Here is a 17590-nt window from a genome sequence, read left to right on the forward strand (position 1 = left end):
GGTCCATTCATTCTCCCTCCGGTGAAACCGTGAAAGCCAACAAGACGGGGTGATTCAATGTTGATGATTGATCTTGGCGACTTGTTGCTTGCAGTCCCATACTAGCACTCCTGTACTCTGCTCTCTCTCCTCTGCTCTGCCTCCACAGGTGTCGCCGGCGGCGTCGGAGAGAGCAGAGAAGACAACCTGCCTGCCTGCCTGCCTTGGGACTGCAAGCGTGGCGCCGCCATCAGGACACGGCGCGTCCAACATGTGTTCGCCGCTGACGCAACCACGCTGCCACGCCATTGCAACGCTACTCCCGGTCCCAGAGGTAGTAGAGGTTGGCAGGTGGGGAGGCTCGTCCGTGTCCGTCCACCTGTCACCTGCCTCCTCACGGCGGCATGCCACGTAGGCGGCGGCACAGCGAGACCTGCTGCACCTGCGCACCACCACACCGAGATGGCGAAATGCCAGGCGAGCATGAGCAGAGCACAACGGGAGGCCGTCCCGGGCCAGCCGGACGGACGGGAAGCACGCACGCACGCGCCACGCAACAACAGCAATGGCAGTTGGCAGAGCAAAACCCCCCGCCCCCACAGCCACCGCTCTATAAAAACCCTCCTCTCCCGTGGCCCCGTCTCGCCTTGCCGCCAGATTCACCACCGCCGCGTCTCCCCTGCACCGCGCCACCACCACTGTTCATCGAGGAGGGGGGACGACGGGACGGAGACCACCATGGACATGGAGAGATCTCAGCAGCAGCAGTCTCCGAAGCCGCCGCCACCACCGTCGCCGTCGTCCTCCTCGTCCTCCGTCTCCGCGGACACCGTCCTCCTCCCTCCGGGAAAGAGGCGGAGGGCGGCGGCGGCGGCCAAGGCCAAGACCGGCGCCAAGCCTAAGAGGGCCCGCAAGGACCCCGCCGCGGCTGATCCTCCTCCTCCCGCCACCGCCGCCGCCGGGAAGAGGAGCTCCGTCTACAGGGGAGTCACCAGGTACGCGTCTCTCGCCTGCATCCCTTCCCTTCCCGCCGCTTCGATTCCGGCCGCCCGCGGCCCACGGCTCCCTCCTCCCGATCCCAGCCACCCCACACCCGCCGCCCGCGGATCCTGCATTGCCGCAAAGTTCGCTTCTTTCTTTCTTCCTCCACCCTGCGATCGCCTTGGAGCGCCAAACCTTCAGTTGCACACATGCATGTCACATCCGCCGCCGCCGCCAGTCCCTGCTCGTTCCACCGCTCGTCGATCGAACATGCCGCGGCTGGCGCGGCTCCTCTGCTGTGCTCCCTGTGTGCCGAGCCCAGCCCATGCCGTCTCTTTCGTCGCTGCTGCTCCCGCCGGCTCCATTTCCACACATCGCTTTCAGTAAGTCAGAGGACAAAAAAAAGTCGTTTTCTGATCGCTAGTAGAGAGTAGTAGAGTAGGAAAAGTTTTTTTTTTTTGACAACATAGAGTAGGAAAAGTTGGTTCATCTGCATTGCTGCCATCCATCTTGTTGGTGCTCGATTAATTTCTCCCTTCAGCTTCCATCTTTCTTTCTTTTCTGTACTTATTGCTTGGGCGAGCGCCGTAAGAAAGAAGAAAAAAAATTGGAAATTTTAATGCCTCTGCTGCTCACCGACATTCATTCATATATACGCGTCGCGCTGCATGTCAACACTCAACAGGCACAGGTGGACGGGCAGGTTCGAGGCACATCTCTGGGACAAGCACTGCCTCGCCGCGCTCCACAACAAGAAGAAAGGCAGGCAAGGTGTGTAACTGTGCTGCTGCTTCTTTGCTGTTACTCCTACAGTATCATCCAGAATTCATCCACACACACACATATTTACATGGAAATGGTCTTCAAGCAGTGTTTTTGTCGTAATACTGTATTCTTGCTGATGAAAAATTGCCCTTTTTCATCTTGTTTAGTGTATGTTCTCAAAAGAGGAACAAATAAAATCTTACTAATACGAGGATTAAGCAGTAATAATGGTGTTGATAGTAGTACCATAACAAAACCAATACTAGGAACCCAACTGTGCAAGGATCCTGATGCATAGCGATCCGTTTTTTCAAAAGTGCACCGAATTTCTTAAGGCTGACATTCTGATCAGGCTTTGTTTATCTCCTTTTTTTTCTTCTTCTGCCATCTTTGTGGGGGGTCCCCTTTGCGTTGCGCCGGTGATCTGCATGTGGCTGTGATCTACTGCTGCTGGCTGCATCCCTCAATAGTCTATCTGGGTAAGTCCCACAGCAAGCCCCCCACCTCCCTCCTAAATATATCTACGTCGTGCTTGGACTCTTGGTCATGCTTGCCAGATTTCTATTTCATGTTACTTGTCGCCAGATCGTGCTGCGATCTGCGTCCTTGTCTTAACTCGGGCGGAACCGGGATTAATTTGGTCAATTATATATACATGCATGATCTGCAGGGGCGTATGACAGCGAGGAGGCAGCTGCTCGTGCCTATGACCTTGCAGCTCTCAAGTACTGGGGTCCTGAGACTCTGCTCAACTTCCCTGTAAGTTCCTCCTGCACTGCTGCTCGTCTGCTCTTATCCTAGGAACACAAAACTGTCGGCCCTGCTTCCTTGTACTCTGTCTCTGAAGAATTGTCTGTTCCTTATATTTACATAAAAGGCAAGAATTGGCATTGTTTGCACCAAAAATAAGTTTGTGTTCTGTTCCCCATTTAATTAGCAAGAGACAGCCAGGATGTTATGTATCCTGGTCATGCATGGCAACAAAAGCATTGTGCATGGCCAAAGAACCCAGAGGAAGGGGCTGAAGGAGAAATGGATTTTTTAAAAAAGAAAAAATTGCTGAAATATTTATGAACTAGACAGGCAGCTGCTAGTAGTAACAAATGAAGGTGACACTGAGCAATGAGCTCACAACCCCTGTCGGCTTCTTGCAACTACTCCTACTTAGGAAGCATGGCATTATACAAACGCGGACAAGACTAGCCTTCATTAATGTGTGGTCGTAAGCAAGCAGAGCGGCAGTAGTAACTGGCCGTCAAAGTTTGTTTGCGGTTCTATGCGTGTTAACAGTAGGAGTACTACTGGTATATTTAGCATGTTCGCTTGTTGGTTTCAGCCAGGGCTTATCAGTCAGCCAACAGTGTTTTTCTCTCACAACAAACCAGCACCAGCCGGGCTTATCAGCCCAGAAACCCACCGGCGAACAGGCTCATTAGATGAAATCTGTCGGCTAATTAAGCACGGTGATTTGACTGATGCAGGTGGAGGATTACTCCAGCGAGATGCCGGAGATGGAGGGCGTGTCCCGGGAGGAGTACCTGGCCTCCCTCCGCCGCAGGAGCAGCGGCTTCTCCAGGGGCGTCTCCAAGTACAGAGGCGTTGCCAGGTGCTTACTCCCTAGTATTAATCTACTGCATTATACTAATCTTGATTTGAACACCTACATCGTGACTTGATCACCTATTGTTAATCTAAACCCTCTCACTAGACACTACTCCCCCTGTCCTGATCACCTATTGTTAGTTTAAACCCTCTCACTAGTCACTACTCTTCCCGTCCCATAAAAAATATCATTATCGTCGCTTGCTGAGAAATCAAACATTGAACTTTGTCCAAGTATATACAAGAAAGTTTTAATATTTATGGTATATAATTAGTATCATTAGATAGATCATTGAACAAATTTTTATAAAAAAAATATTTACAAATAAAAATATTACTAATGTTTTCAACAAACCTGCCAAACTTAAAGATTGACCGACACCAAACCCGTAATTGTCATTTTTTGGGGGGAACGTAGGAGTAGTTGCTAGTAGGATCTATCATTCCTGTAGAGTGTGTAGTACACTAGTACTCTGCTAGCTCAGCACATGCACTGACCATGGAACACACCTGGCAGCAAGAAGCTGTGCAGCTCCAAGTGCCAAAAATGGATGGCACTGATGAATGTGAAATGGGGTCCAGGTTGCCCACTGACTCACGTTGGTGTTCTTTAGTTGGGTGACACGGCACAAGATGAGGTCCACCTGTAACGTCAGAGCCACGCATCATGTATGCATGACTCATAACTCGTCAGGCATTGTGTTGTGCACCTAGAAAAATGCCAGCTCTGAACTGCATGCATCACAGACTACTTATTTTCTTCAGAGATGCATGCCTTGAATTCCTTCGGTTTATATAAGCTAAAAGAATGAATTTTTTGATGTTCTTGATGTTTTCAATGATGTTCTAGGCATCACCATAACGGGAGATGGGAGGCACGGATTGGGCGAGTCTTTGGGAACAAGTACCTCTACCTGGGAACATTTGGTATGGATGGACAAGCAGTGTACTATGTTCCTCAATGATATATCTATAGTTTCATGCTCTTTGCACTTCTTTTGACAAATCAGTTTATTCCAGCATTTAAGTGCAACTCTTGTTTGTTGTGGAATTGTCCTACTTACTGCAAGGACCACCTAACTTTAACCAGTTTTTATGAAGGTTGATCAACCTAACTCCTACACAATTGAATGGCTCCTATTTCTTAGTTTCCCTTCAATGCAGGCTTGGCAATTCCCTTACTATGCCTCTTTTTAAAAAAAAACAAAGAAAAGCACTGGATCTGACCATCCATCAAATCAGATCATACTACAGGAGCATAATACTGATGCACCTTTCCTGCCCAAAAATATTGTCCCTTTCTTGACTGTCAAGATCAAGACCATGAGACCAAGATACTACTGTCCTGTGAGCAATCCCCAGATGGCTCATCCTCAACAGTCCAACTTGCCCTAAAAATTAGTCGCATAAAACAGGCAAACTGTTGGCTAATTACCAGCCAAAACTGCATGACCCTCCAAGCTCATGTGATAAGCACGTGATGGGAGTAGTCGCCACTCACCTGCCATCCACTGCTAGCGGTGCCTAGGGATCTTCAATTCCTCAGCACTGCCGACCTTTTCTCTCTTTTTTCACTTGTCTACGTGACTCAGCATTAGCAGCCAGTGATCTCTTCACGTGCATCAAGCAATGCCCTGTGTCAAAACTAGATCAAGATTCAAGATCCAGACCACAGATTTGCTTTCACCTCTATTACCATCATAAAAGGCTAGTGACAGAGGAAAACACAAAGGTTAACTAGTTGCACTGAGATTGGACATGTCCAGTGACGGGCACATGTGCAAGTAAGCAGCCACCACCGTCCATTCAGATTAGTGAACAGCCATTGTCTGCAATTCAGTATCTCCCATTAAGCATAATCTATGTGAATGTTGTTTTCTCTAAACCAACAAAAACATATATTTACCAGAATCTGTCACCAAATATTGTGTCTTACTTTCTAGAGGCACTGTGTACTCTAAGAACAATGGCACTTGAACAAATTTTGCATTGTGGAGTGTCTCAAGATATTAGCTTTTTTTGCGAGCGGGATTACACCCGTATTTCATTAAGAGGGAAGGAGTTTAAAACACAACAACAGTCGGCTCGGGCGGCGAGAAGCTACCCAGAACCGAGCAGACGGGCCCTAAGCTACTGGATACGCTAAGAGTTGTTACATTGTTCCTAGATGTTGCGACCAGAGCTCGGTCAAGGCTACAAACGGCCTGAAACCTCCAAGAGCCCACTCCTCCCCTTCATGCAGGACAGCTCAGACGACAGCGAGCACGTTTGAAGCAGGTCTGCCAAATACCCTTCCGTTCCTCTGCTTCCACAGGGACCAAGCGACAAGCAGCAGCAAGGAGTCGAACAGCGGCCTGTCCGACGAGTCGACCCTAGAGCGCTGGCGCAGCCACCACGATGCGACGTCGACGTCGTGCTCCGGCATTAGAGTGTCGAGCTGCAATGGCTGAAGTAGCGTGAACCACACCTGTTTGGCGAACGCACAGCCGAGTAGGAGGTGTTCCACCGTCTCAGGCTCCTGGCCACATAGAGCGCACGCATCGTCGTCCTGGAGGCCATGGCGTTTGCGCCTGACCGAAGTCCACAGTCGTTTGTGAAGCGCGAGCCTCTCAAGATATTAGCAAAGCATCATGTCTAAATTTCCGTTTTTATCCACTCATTCAGACAAACTTACCATTCGTTCTGTTTCTGCAGACACTCAAGAAGAGGCAGCCAAGGCCTATGATCTTGCAGCCATTGAATACCGAGGTGTCAATGCTGTAACCAACTTCGACATTAGCTGCTACCTGGACCACCCACTGTTCCTGGCGCAGCTCCAACAGGAACCACAGGTGGTGCCGGCACTCAACCAAGAAGCTCAACCTGATCAGAGTGAAACTGAAACTACAGCCCAAGAGTCTGTGTCAAGCGAAGCGAAGACACCCGATGACAATGCAGAACCTGATGAGAATGCAGAGCCTGATGACATCGCGGAGCCCCTCATCACAGTCGACGACAGCATCGAAGAGAGCTTATGGAGCCCTTGCATGGATTATGAGCTAGACACCATGTCAAGATCTAACTTTGGCAGCTCAATCAATCTGAGCGAGTGGTTCACTGATGCAGACTTCGACAGCAACATTGGATGCCTGTTCGATGGGTGTCCTGCAGTTGATGAAGGTAGCAAGGATGGTGTAGGTCTGGCAGATTTCAGTCTGTTGGCAGCAGATTTCAGTCTGTTTGAAGCAGGTGATGGTCAGATGAAGGATGTTCTTTCAGATATGGAAGAGGGAATACAACCTCCAACAATGATCAGTGTGTGCAATTGATTCTGAAACCCATGCGTGGCGTGCGTGCCTATGTGAGATATCCAAGGAGGTTCACTTTTCAGGTGTCCTGTCTTGGGTATACTTGATTTGTCCAATGCCACAGAGCCACTGCTGCAAAGCAGCTGAACTTTCTTGTAGAAAGCCCATGGCAGCTTGGCATTAGACAAGTGTGTTGATGTTCCTTAATTCTTTGAATTTGTTCCAGGCTGCTTGACTAACCTTAAGGTTTGTCATTGTCTCGCTTAGCCTAGATTCAACTAATCACATCCTGAATCTGAAGTAGTTGTGCAGTATCAAAGTTTTACATGGCATGATCATGGCAATGCTGCCAATGCAGCATAGATTTGTTCGTTTGAACAGTTTACAAGGCTGTGACCCTAGTAGCTCCAGATTAAGGAACACTTTTTTACCTTCTATATTTAGTCTTCAAAAAAAAATGTGTAATTTTTTTCCATACATATGACATGCTTTCAGAAGCAGAAGCAGACAATTTACCCTGAGACACTCGGAAATAATCTGTCACTAGTTGCCCAGAGAATAAAATGATATCTGAAAGTCGTAGTTTTTTTTTCAATATATCATAAATGATCTGTAGCTTTAAACTAGGCCGGTAGGGCCAATATACACCAGCATCACATCTTGATGTCAGGAGTTGCAGAGAAGTCGTTTCTTTTCAAGGCATCATGCATGGACATACACAACATCACATCTTCAACATCCAGTGAAAGAATGGACAACAAATTTAAACAACCTATTGACATCTAAAATGTATCTCTTTTCCTGTGAAGTATAAACAGGGCTAGCTTTTCAGCATTCTGAATGATGGCATGTCTTGAATGCGAGAAATGCCTCGGATAGTAAGCTCTTGCTCTAACTGAACCCGTGTAGACTTCAGAACCTCCTGATAATATGGACATAGAGATAATCAACTCAAACTGGATGATGACATAGGAAACCATTAGCATGCATAAATTGTTGTCCTAGTAAAGAATGCTCACATTGAATTCCATATAACTAGCTCGCCTTGCAAGCCATTGAGAATCAAGCACCTGAAATGCTACACAGAAAAGGTTATCGAAAGCCACATCGTCATCTTCGAGTAGTTGAACAAAGTGAACACCAGCTTTTGTTCTCATTTTTCCTACAAAGAGGTATAAAAAATAAGACCTCATTCTCCATAGATTGTCTGCTTATGAACCAAAATCTGAAGGCACTGCGAAGGGAAAATGAATCTGAATGATACTGAAATATTTTAGTAGTTATTGTATTCAATCACCTGACTGTAAATCCAGCATTTGAACTAACATATAGGATATGTTTACGCCGCCTATTGCAAAAGGATACTCCCATTCAGCTCTCTTACCATCCGACTTATGCAGTAGCCTGTGAAAGGAATCCTGCATGTAAAATCAACTACAGAGCATTAAACACAACTGACTCACCCACTGATGGACGATTTATAGAGTAAGTGCCAAGGATGAATAGAAACATACTGGGTAATTTCTGGCAAAGTATATTAGATTCTCCAAGGACATGAATCCACCTGCCCTGCAAGCATAGGATAGTTTAAAATACAAATCATACGGCTCAAGTCATGTCAACATAATGCATGATAATTTTTCAAGAAACATCATCACTGAGGAACTGCACCTAAAATCTGTTGATGGATCCGAGTTCTGCCAGCCCATCTCCTTCCAGAGATCTGACTTCAGAGGAGGAAGTTGTCTGTTAGGGTAAGCCAACCTCCAAAGTTCTTTCAGGGCATCCTGTAACAGAAAAGGATATTATTTCTTCTGAATCACAATGCCTTTATCGGTCACGAATATCACATACCAAATTCAATTACATTTGTCCCATTCTTCCCAGGGATAAAATTGGCATTCATTTGATAAGAAAAGAGATGCCATAAAAGTAAACTATATACAGAATGAGAACCTGATGCTTGACAGAGGAGCAGTCATATGGCACATCTATCCTTTGTCTCAACAATCTTAACCTTTCTTCCTATAAAGTGAAACTGTCAAGTGTCAGATAACAGAACGCAGTCTCATAACAAAGTTGCGCAATGTAAACAGAACTTTGGCAACCCAGAAGAAAACCAAGAATATATAAAGCTGCTCTCCAGAAAGGTTAAACTAAGGGAAGAAGGATTCATTGGATTTCCTTTATAAACACACATGTCAGCAAGGAGAAAATCAACTGAAAAGAAATTAACAACACGTGACATGGATACACTGACAGTTGTCTTCACGGCTGATGTAAACAAACATGAACATCTGTTATCTGTTTCTGCTCGCATCTAAAAAGAGACATGCAGATGCAGAGGTAGCCAGAGGTGTTTACTTTAAGCACCAATCAACCAATCCAAGATCTTAAGCTTATATAGGCTATAAGGGGAATACGATAATTTAGTCTTATACTAATATCACATTTCTACTAACACTAAGAACAAAATCTCAATGATAAGAAACTCATGCTTCCAATGAAACAACTCCCTTCCCTTATTGTTGTATAGTAATTCAAATGAAACTAGGACCTTTGCAAGCACCACCGTACCTGTAATGGACTGAGATTAACTGGAACTGTCTGTCCATTTTGTGAACTTTTGGAAGCAGAACCACCAAAGAGTCTTGCTAGCCAAGATCCAAATTCAGAAAGAACATTTACTGCAAGTGAAAAGTGGGGCCTTTTTAGAACACTGGAACATCAGAATGGCAGTGATAACAGTAGTAAGTGCAGCTGCAGCATGTAACTCAGAAAAGAATGACAGAGGTGAATTTCAACACAAACAATACATAATTGTTGTAGTAGAGGATTTTCTATACAGAATCCAACATACATTTTCTTATCAATACCTAACCTGTAAGATGATGTCCAAATCACTAAAGAAAAAAATGTGAGACAAGTAGATGTTTCTAGAAACAGAATTATCAGCAACACCCAAATGATAACCCAGAAATAGTTGGCCAAAGATGACGAATTAATCAACTAGGACTGTAGGAGTAGGTTATTTGATATACATAGGAAAACAACATAGCATCTAGCTCTTCGTGGATTAAGGTTTCATGAAAAGTACCTATGTTTCTTGCAGATTGAGCAACAAAAGTTGCTAGAAGATGTGCCCAACGAAGACACTCCTGTCTCGTCCCATCCAAGAAACCTGACCGTGTAATAGGCTCATATATCTACAAAAAAGACAAATAAAAGAAAGTGCTTGTTCAGAAGGCATGAACCAAAAGTTGGTCGACGACCCTAACTTTCCAGGAGAAGCTACGAACCTTGGATTTCACTTCCTGAGGAGTATTTCCTAGAAGAGGTTCTGTTATAGGATCTGACAGTGTTGTATCCATATCTTTTTCAGCTGTTTTATCAGTCTCAGTGCTGCAAGGCCTTCTTTTTATAGCTTTTGAGGCCATACTAGCCGGCTGTATGATTCATGCCTGCTGTGAGAGGAAGATATCACAAAGTCTCACTAGAAGAATATACACTGAAAACAGGTGACCAATAGATAAAGAACAAGACCAAACTAACTACCGAATATGCTCTTGATCCACAACGATCCCAGGAATAGCTTTAGAAGTTAAAACACGAATCAAAGCCCACAGAGAATGATGACATACAAAACTGGACGGTTCCCAGTAAAGGACAAACCGAATAAACAAAATCCGTAGAGAAATTTCCTAAGTGAAATACAGTGAAGCAAGTCAATGACCAGCAAAATTAACCCAGCGTGCTGCACAAACTGGAACACGCAAAACGCAACTGATTCTACGCCCAACTAATCAAAACGCTGGAAGCAATTTTCACTGACTCGCAGCTACTTGCCCAACCCCAACAACGAGCTCACAGCCTACATGGAAACAAAATCCAAAATTTAAGCGCTTTTCTTCATATGGAAGTTAGTTTCTGTTTCTGCGGGAGGAATCTTGGGAAAGGTCGCGTCCACCAACATATCCAGCCCAGTCCGCACGAAATTCCTCCAAGAAAAGAAAGAAAAGAGGGGGCAAGCAGCGGCATTGCATCACACCGCGATTCGCTCACCTCGCCGATCGAGAGACCGAAGCAGGCATTCGCCGCCCGATTGGGCCCCGATTCCAGTCTCCGCGCTTCCTCTTCCCCCTCCCTCCGCGAGGTGGCGAGATCCGAGGAGACGAACCTGCTTGGGCGTCAGAGATTCAGAGATCCCGCACCTGCACGGCACGGCACGGCATCTGCTGCACAGACGGTATTTTCCTTTTGCTTCAGGGGTGTTCGTGCAAATATGTTGCGAGACACGCTACCACTACGGGCCCACCTGGAAAAGGACTTTTGGCTTCGAGCCTTCGACCGGGACCCACTTGTCAGTTGGCAGCACCATTCCATTTCGACCTCGCCGCGAACGCCAGCTACCGGTTCGCGCCACAACACCGCACGCATGGCGCTCCTCCTCCTCCTCTTCGTCCTGCTCCGCTTCACCACCGGCGCGGGCGCGGGCGCCGAACCGCCTCGCTCCCCGGCCACCGCGCTCTTCGTCCTGGGCGACTCCACGGTCGGCTGCGCGGCGACGGCGAGCAGCATTCTGCCGCTGAACCTGACCACCACCGCCGCGCTGCCGTCCTCGCTCTCCGGCGGCCCGTGCCTCTTCTTCCCCGCGGCACGGCGCCGCATCCCGGACCTCCTATCAGCCAGGATGGGCCTACCTTCGCCGCCACCGATCTCCGCGCTCAACGGCACCTCGTCCGAAGCCGCGCGGGGCGTCAACTTCGGCGGCGGCGGCGGGCAGCTGTTTTCGTCGGTGTTCCGCATGGGCGCCGTCGGGCAGCAGGTCCGCCTCGCCTCCGAGACGCTGCAGCTTCTGCATCTCGAGGCCTCCGGGCCGGGGGAGTGGGAGTCCTCCGCGGTGTTCGTCCTGTCCTTCGGCGCCGACGCCTACGCGCGCCTGCTCGCGCGCGGGCCCGCCGAGGCCGACGCCGCCGCGCCCAAGCACGGCCGCCGCGGGTTCGCCCGCCTCCTCGCCGACCGCGTCGCGCGCGCCGTCTCGGTGCGTACGGTCTTCTCCTTCGCAGCTGCACGCGGTACTCGGTTTAATTTTGAGTTTTGACGCGCGTCATGTCGTCGTCGTCGTGTGCGTGCGTGCAGGAGCTGTACGAGGCCGGCGTGCGGAGGGTGGCAGTGATGGGGGTGCCGCCGCTGGGGTGCGCGCCGCGCGTCATGTGGGAGCGGATCCCCACCCGCGACGGCGGCTGCGTGGAGGAGGCGAACGAGCTGATCGAAGCGTACAACGCCAAGCTCGCGGCGAGGCTGGACGACCTGCGGCCGCAGCTGGCCGGCGCCGACATTGTGTTCTGCGACGTGTACAAGGGGATGATGGAGATCATCTCCAATCCCAGCACGTACGGTAACCGTCTAATCTTTCACTCACTTATTCTTCCTTCGGTTGTTTTCTAAGAAAAGGATATACAGCATCTAAAACGGAAGTATACTTATCAATGTGCTATCATGATGCACAATGGCAACTAATGTTGTGCAGAACACTGCATTTTGGTCTCTTGCTGGCCAATAATCATCTGCTCTACTGTAAGACTATAACTATGTTTTTGAGGAACATACAAAACATTTTCCTCAGAAGGTAGCCACAAAAGCGTACTTCCCTCGTGAAAACTTTTCCTTTTTTTTCTTCCCTTTGAAACTCCTGGAACTAGGTGAATAATACTCCGCGCGTTGCTGCGAGAATAGAGATGTTATAGAAAGAACTTTATATGAAGCGGGAAGAATTTATAGTTACCGGCCCTTTGGAACGTGTGAATGTAAAAAAAAACACAGAAACATAAAAAAATATAGAAATATATAATAGAAATATTGGTAAAAAAACAAAAGATTAGAAAACATATAAATTTCTTAGGGACGGGTGTTCTAACGATCATGAAAATATATAGAAAACAGTAGCACATGTCAAGATGATATGATCTATACCTAAAGAACAAATTATTATACAAAAATAAAGAACAGCATATTGAAGAGTAAATAACCATGAGCTTATACGTTCCTTTTTTAGTGCCTGTTTTTCTCTCCTCGCCGCCTCTCGTCCCACACAGTCTGTCCTGCCGCCCGTGTCTCAGACGCTGTCTAGGTGGTAGAGATGTAGCGGCAGCACCTGTGCATCAGGGGTCGCCGCATACGCTGCTGCAACTCGCTGCCACCGGGAGACGGAGTTGCGTGGGTATAGCTGGTGGACTCCATCGATCTCGCAGCTCGCCGCTGCCGAAGGAGATGGAGCTAGCCGCATGGGGCCGACGAAGCTGGACTCGAGTTGCCGTTGCCGGAGGAGACAGAGCCGCGTAGGGCCAACGGGGGTAGACACCGGAGCGATCCTGCAGCTTGCCGCCGGGTGTCTTCAATCTGCGATGGCGTTGGTATTGACTACGACGCACGAAGCTCCCGCTACGGTGATATGGATGGTACTGATTATGCTTGCGATGGGATAAATAAACACCCCGTTCACGCGCGTGTCCCTGAACCCGGCTTGATTCACTTGTTTTTTCATCTAGAATAGTATTTTTCTCTCACAACATTTCATCCGGAACCGTATTTTTCATCCACTTTACTCCAAAAACCCTCGAGACGAACGGGACCAAAGAGACCAGAGCCCTCTAAATAGATAGATAGGGGCCACAAGAGAAGTAACTATCAATAATGACAGAAGGGCAAGTGAAAAGATCATGGCAGAGGGAGGCTGCGAGGCGTCATGGAAGTGAAGAGATACATTAATATTTTTTGGAAACTGTTGGTCCACTCGGTCACCCATAAACGGGGAGCTGGAGGTGGACGTGGCCGAGGGAACGACGAATTGGAGGGCTGTGGATTGAGAAAAAATAGACTACAGGGTTTTGTTTTACAAGAGTTTAAGATAAGGCATGGTTTAGAACATCTCATAGTTTGAATTGACTTTGAAACTATCCTCATCGATCAATATGTATTGTATAAGTATCCTCATCGATCAACTGTGAAAGGGATGCTGCCTTTTTCGATGGTCAGAAATTAATCTGTTACCAACATTTGCTTAATCAAAGAATAAAGAAGTAATAACAGGTCTTATGTGATGTCATTGCGGAAATCTTAACTGTTCTATACTCCTGTGCAGTTTCTTTTTAGGATTTTAGGGCAGAAATCCTAGTCTTTTAACTGAAAGCCAAAAGACGATATAAACCGTTACAGCATAGCGGAATGGCATCCTATCTGAAAAGTCCCATGCAGTTTCTTCTCTAGACTATCATGTTTAATCAAGTCATAGTCAAGTATTAAATCTAATTATTTAACATTCCTGAACGGCTGAACCCATCTAGCGCGCATATGAAAAGTATGGTCTTGTTTAGTTCCAGAGCGTAAAGTTTTACGGTGTCATATCGGGTGTCGCATGGGGTGTTCGGATACTAATAAAAAAACAAATTACAGAATCCGTCAGTAAACTACGAGACAAATTTATTAAGCTTAATTAATCCATCATTAGCACATGTATTACTGTAGCACCACGTTATCAAATCATGGCCTAATTAGGCTTAAAAGATTCGTCTAGCAAAGTATTCGCAATCTGTGCAATTAGTTATTTTTTAGTCTATATTTAATACTCCATGCATATGTCCAAACATTCGATAATATAGGGTGTAAACTTTTGGGGAGGAACTAAATAAAGCCTATGTCTTCAGAGTTCAGACTTGAGGACTAAAATAAATCATTACACTTACTAGAGGTCTAGAGCTATCTTCAGAAAGTAGTAATCTTGGTTTTTGTTCCTTCAAAAAAATTAAATCATTGAACATATATTACAAAAAAAAGGTAGTAACAACTAACAAGTACCAAAATTTCCAACAACTACCCTGATGAACACTGAAAATTAAACCTGATAACAAAAATAGATAAAGGGTTACTAAGCTGTGAAACAGCAGGTGGGCCTCGGCCCATTACCACCCTAAGCAGGGTGTAAGCCCACAACCCAACCTGACTGCTGACTGCTGAGGTTTAATAATATAAGATTTCCTTCTACTGCTGCAAAACGTGCTAAAAACTCTGTGCCACTACTAGGACTTTATCACAAAAAAATTGCTCTTTTATTCTCAGAACAAAAATTGCTCTTTTCCTCTTGTGGTCACCATGGCCACTTTGTCAACCAAATGGTGTTCCTATCGTGTGTGTGTGTGTGTATAACTATTGTAGCTTGCTACGAAATAACTTAATCTGTAGCAACTTTGAGTTACGATAATTACTATATTAATTTACGAGATTATAGTAACTCCTTACTAAGTGGTTTACTATAACGTTATGGTAAATATCATCATGTATTATAGTAACCCAACTACCGTAAATATGTATTAACATTATCGTAAATGGAGGTTGCTACAGAATAACTTATTTTGTAGTTGTCTACTGAATACTCTCTCTCTCTCTCTCTCTCTCTCTCTCTCTCTCTCTATATATATATATATATATATATATATATATATATATATATTATGTGTGTGTGTGTGGACATACAGAGCAATACAAATCGCATGCTCCCCGGAGAAAACGAGAGGCATACAAATCACATGCTACGCGCCTTGTCCAAGGACCGTGGTTTTGTTTGTCATCGAAAAAAATAGACACAACGTGAGAGTGATGGATCTTAGTGACTTGAAACAAAACAAATCTTCCATGCCACTAGTAATAATTCACCACAATTATGCTCTTTTTTCTCTTTTTTGAGGCATACTGATTACTGAGCATTGTAAAAAGGGAAAAAAAAACACAACGTCGTCGGAGTACCCACTTGCATCCTTGGACGACCTGACCTGCCCGCCCTGTCCAACGACTGTGGACTGTGGCTGTGCTCGTGTGTCACTGAAAAGGAATTAAGCGACGTGACGTAGCAGCTAGCAAATTAAAGGACGAGATCGATGGCCCTTGCTCATCAATCAGGGGAAACTACCTGCAGTGTTCTTGCGTTTGTTCCATGCATGTGTGATACTCACGGGCGGTGTGTGTCTACGGCGAGATAACGAAGGGATCGGAGTGCAGCGATTCCCTCGCATCGCTTGCGTTGCGCTGAAAATGACGTGATGAGGAGATGCAGATGCTTAACGCTGGCTCTGGTTGTCGATTACAGTATTCTCCAACTGTCTTCTTCAATCAGGAAAGCAACGGATGTCCATCTGATCTTCTTTGCATCTGAGATCCATGCATTAATATATGCTAATATATTACTATATATGTGTAATCGTCGTGAAGAATGGCTATGTTTTAGGTGATTGAATGTTTAGGCAAAAAAACTTACACCAACTAGCCAGTACAATTAGGGCATGTTTGGATACCAGAGCTAATTACTAGCCGGCTAAAAATTAGCTCCGTTGCATCAAACAGGAGGGATAATCTAGCTAGTTTTTTTAACTAAGCCTTCAACTATTCGTCAGCCGACTAGTTACCCAACCTCATCAAATTTGAGCTAATTTTTAGCACAACTATTAAGTAGCTCTAGCTTATCTAAACATGCCCTAAGGACAAACTCATATACACGAGACAAGTTTTTTTTTCCTATAACCAAATAATGACAAAATTGCACATTGTTACCAGAACAATAATAAAAATTCAGACCCTCATGTCTGACAATGACATGTAGGAGAACACTAAAGCTTACCTCATGTGTATGTGTGTGATCACTAAAGTCGAATGATTGGCAAATTGGAGTCAATAGCTTATTAGGTACGTACTTACTTTAATACTTTGTGCCATGATGCTGATGCGATATGATGATATGTATAGGATTGGAGGAGACGATGGAGGCGTGCTGCGGGCTGGGCCCCTTGAGGGCGACGGTGGGGTGCGTCAGCAAGGAGATGGCGTGCGCCACGCCGGAGCGCCACGTGTGGTGGGACCTCTACAGCCCCACGGAGGCCGCCGACGCCCTCGTCGCCAACTGGTCCTGGACGTCGTCGTCGGACTCCGGCGCCGCCGGCGCCGCCGGCGCCACGAGCATCTGCGGCCCCATCTCTCTGCAGCAGCTGGCTGGCCGGTCGCCGCCGCCGGCGGAGGTGTAGGAAGCACTCGTACGCAAGCAAAGCGTGCGTATGGCGTGCTACACGCAACGGCTACCTAGCTACAGTAGATGCCACCAGCATGCAGGTGCTGTCACTTTTTTTTTTTTGGGTGAAAAGAGGTGCTGTCACTTTGTAATGCAGGTAGGATGCATGCATGTGTGCCGAGACGGCCGGCGACTGTTGGGGGTAAAGTGATAATATGCACACACGGCACGGCACACGACCACACACGTGCTGTATCGGGGTGTTGGTTGGAGGAATTTGAATGGTTTGGAGAAATGTTGGAGGAATTTGTGAGAGAAAAATACTGTTTTGGATGAAAAAAGAAACGGATCAAGTTGGGTTTAAGGGCACGCGAATGGGGTCCCTTGTTAAGTAGTACTCCCTCAGTTACATTTTTTGCCATGTTCGCTCCTCTTATAATCCGTCTTTTTCAGTCGGAACAGTATTTTTCTCTCACAACAAATCAGCCGCAACAATGTTTCGGCTTGTTTTTTCAGCGAAGCAAACAGGACCGTGTTCGTCTTATTCAAAAAATTTATATAAATAATAAAATAAATAAATCATTATTTAAATATATCTAATGATAAAATAAGTCATAACAAAATAAATAATATTTATACAAAATTTTTAAATAAGAAGAACGGTCAAACAAGAAGTCAAAAAAATCAAAAACGACACTTTCAATGGAACGGAAGGAGTACTCCGTAGTGCACTGCAGAGAAATGGACCAATGGTGCAATGCATCCCTTAACAAGTTTAGAGAACTAAAAATACATTCTTAAAATTTATAGACCTAAATAGCATTCCTTAACAAGCTAGCACTACACCACAGCTCTAAAGCAGCGGCTGCATTGGAGTCGCTAAAACTCACTATGGCGATGGACGGTCAAGGTCGCTAAAACATTA

The 17590-nt window shown here is 46.2% G+C and overlaps 3 protein-coding genes across 4 annotated transcripts; 2 read left to right on the forward strand and 1 right to left on the reverse strand.

Annotated features, from left to right (window-relative positions):
• The first annotated feature begins 126 nt into the window (after nt 1-126).
• LOC136486118 (AP2-like ethylene-responsive transcription factor At1g16060) lies at nt 127-6853 on the forward strand. Its single transcript, XM_066482900.1, has 7 exons — nt 127-974; nt 1646-1731; nt 2196-2204; nt 2396-2484; nt 3207-3331; nt 4178-4254; nt 6022-6853. The coding sequence occupies exons 1-7, from the start codon at nt 442-444 to the stop codon at nt 6633-6635; spliced, it is 1533 nt and encodes a 510-aa protein (XP_066338997.1). The 5' UTR covers nt 127-441; the 3' UTR covers nt 6636-6853.
• Nucleotides 6854-7178: 325 nt separating this feature from the next.
• Nucleotides 7179-10844, reverse strand: LOC136486120 (uncharacterized). Of its 2 annotated transcripts, none has more exons than XM_066482903.1 (10): nt 10677-10844; nt 9914-10078; nt 9712-9820; nt 9192-9301; nt 8571-8639; nt 8286-8401; nt 8129-8183; nt 7912-8032; nt 7634-7776; nt 7179-7536 (listed from the first exon to the last, which is right to left on the reverse strand). In XM_066482903.1, exons 2-10 carry the CDS (start codon nt 10049-10051, stop codon nt 7435-7437), a joined length of 963 nt encoding a protein of 320 aa, XP_066339000.1. In that variant the 5' UTR covers nt 10052-10078; nt 10677-10844; the 3' UTR covers nt 7179-7434. The 2 variants fall into 2 exon arrangements, with proteins under 2 accessions (XP_066339000.1, XP_066339001.1); XM_066482904.1 differs by having other exon boundaries at nt 9914-10075; nt 10677-10843.
• Nucleotides 10845-10896: 52 nt separating this feature from the next.
• LOC136486119 (GDSL esterase/lipase At5g55050-like) lies at nt 10897-16738 on the forward strand. The gene is made up of 3 exons (XM_066482901.1): nt 10897-11655; nt 11754-12012; nt 16407-16738. Exons 1-3 carry the CDS (start codon nt 10897-10899, stop codon nt 16679-16681), a joined length of 1293 nt encoding a protein of 430 aa, XP_066338998.1. The 3' UTR covers nt 16682-16738.
• Nucleotides 16739-17590: the final 852 nt, after the last annotated feature.

The sequence above is a fragment of the Miscanthus floridulus genome, chromosome 10, assembly GCF_019320115.1.
Source record: "Miscanthus floridulus cultivar M001 chromosome 10, ASM1932011v1, whole genome shotgun sequence".
Taxonomy (NCBI): domain Eukaryota; kingdom Viridiplantae; phylum Streptophyta; class Magnoliopsida; order Poales; family Poaceae; genus Miscanthus; species Miscanthus floridulus.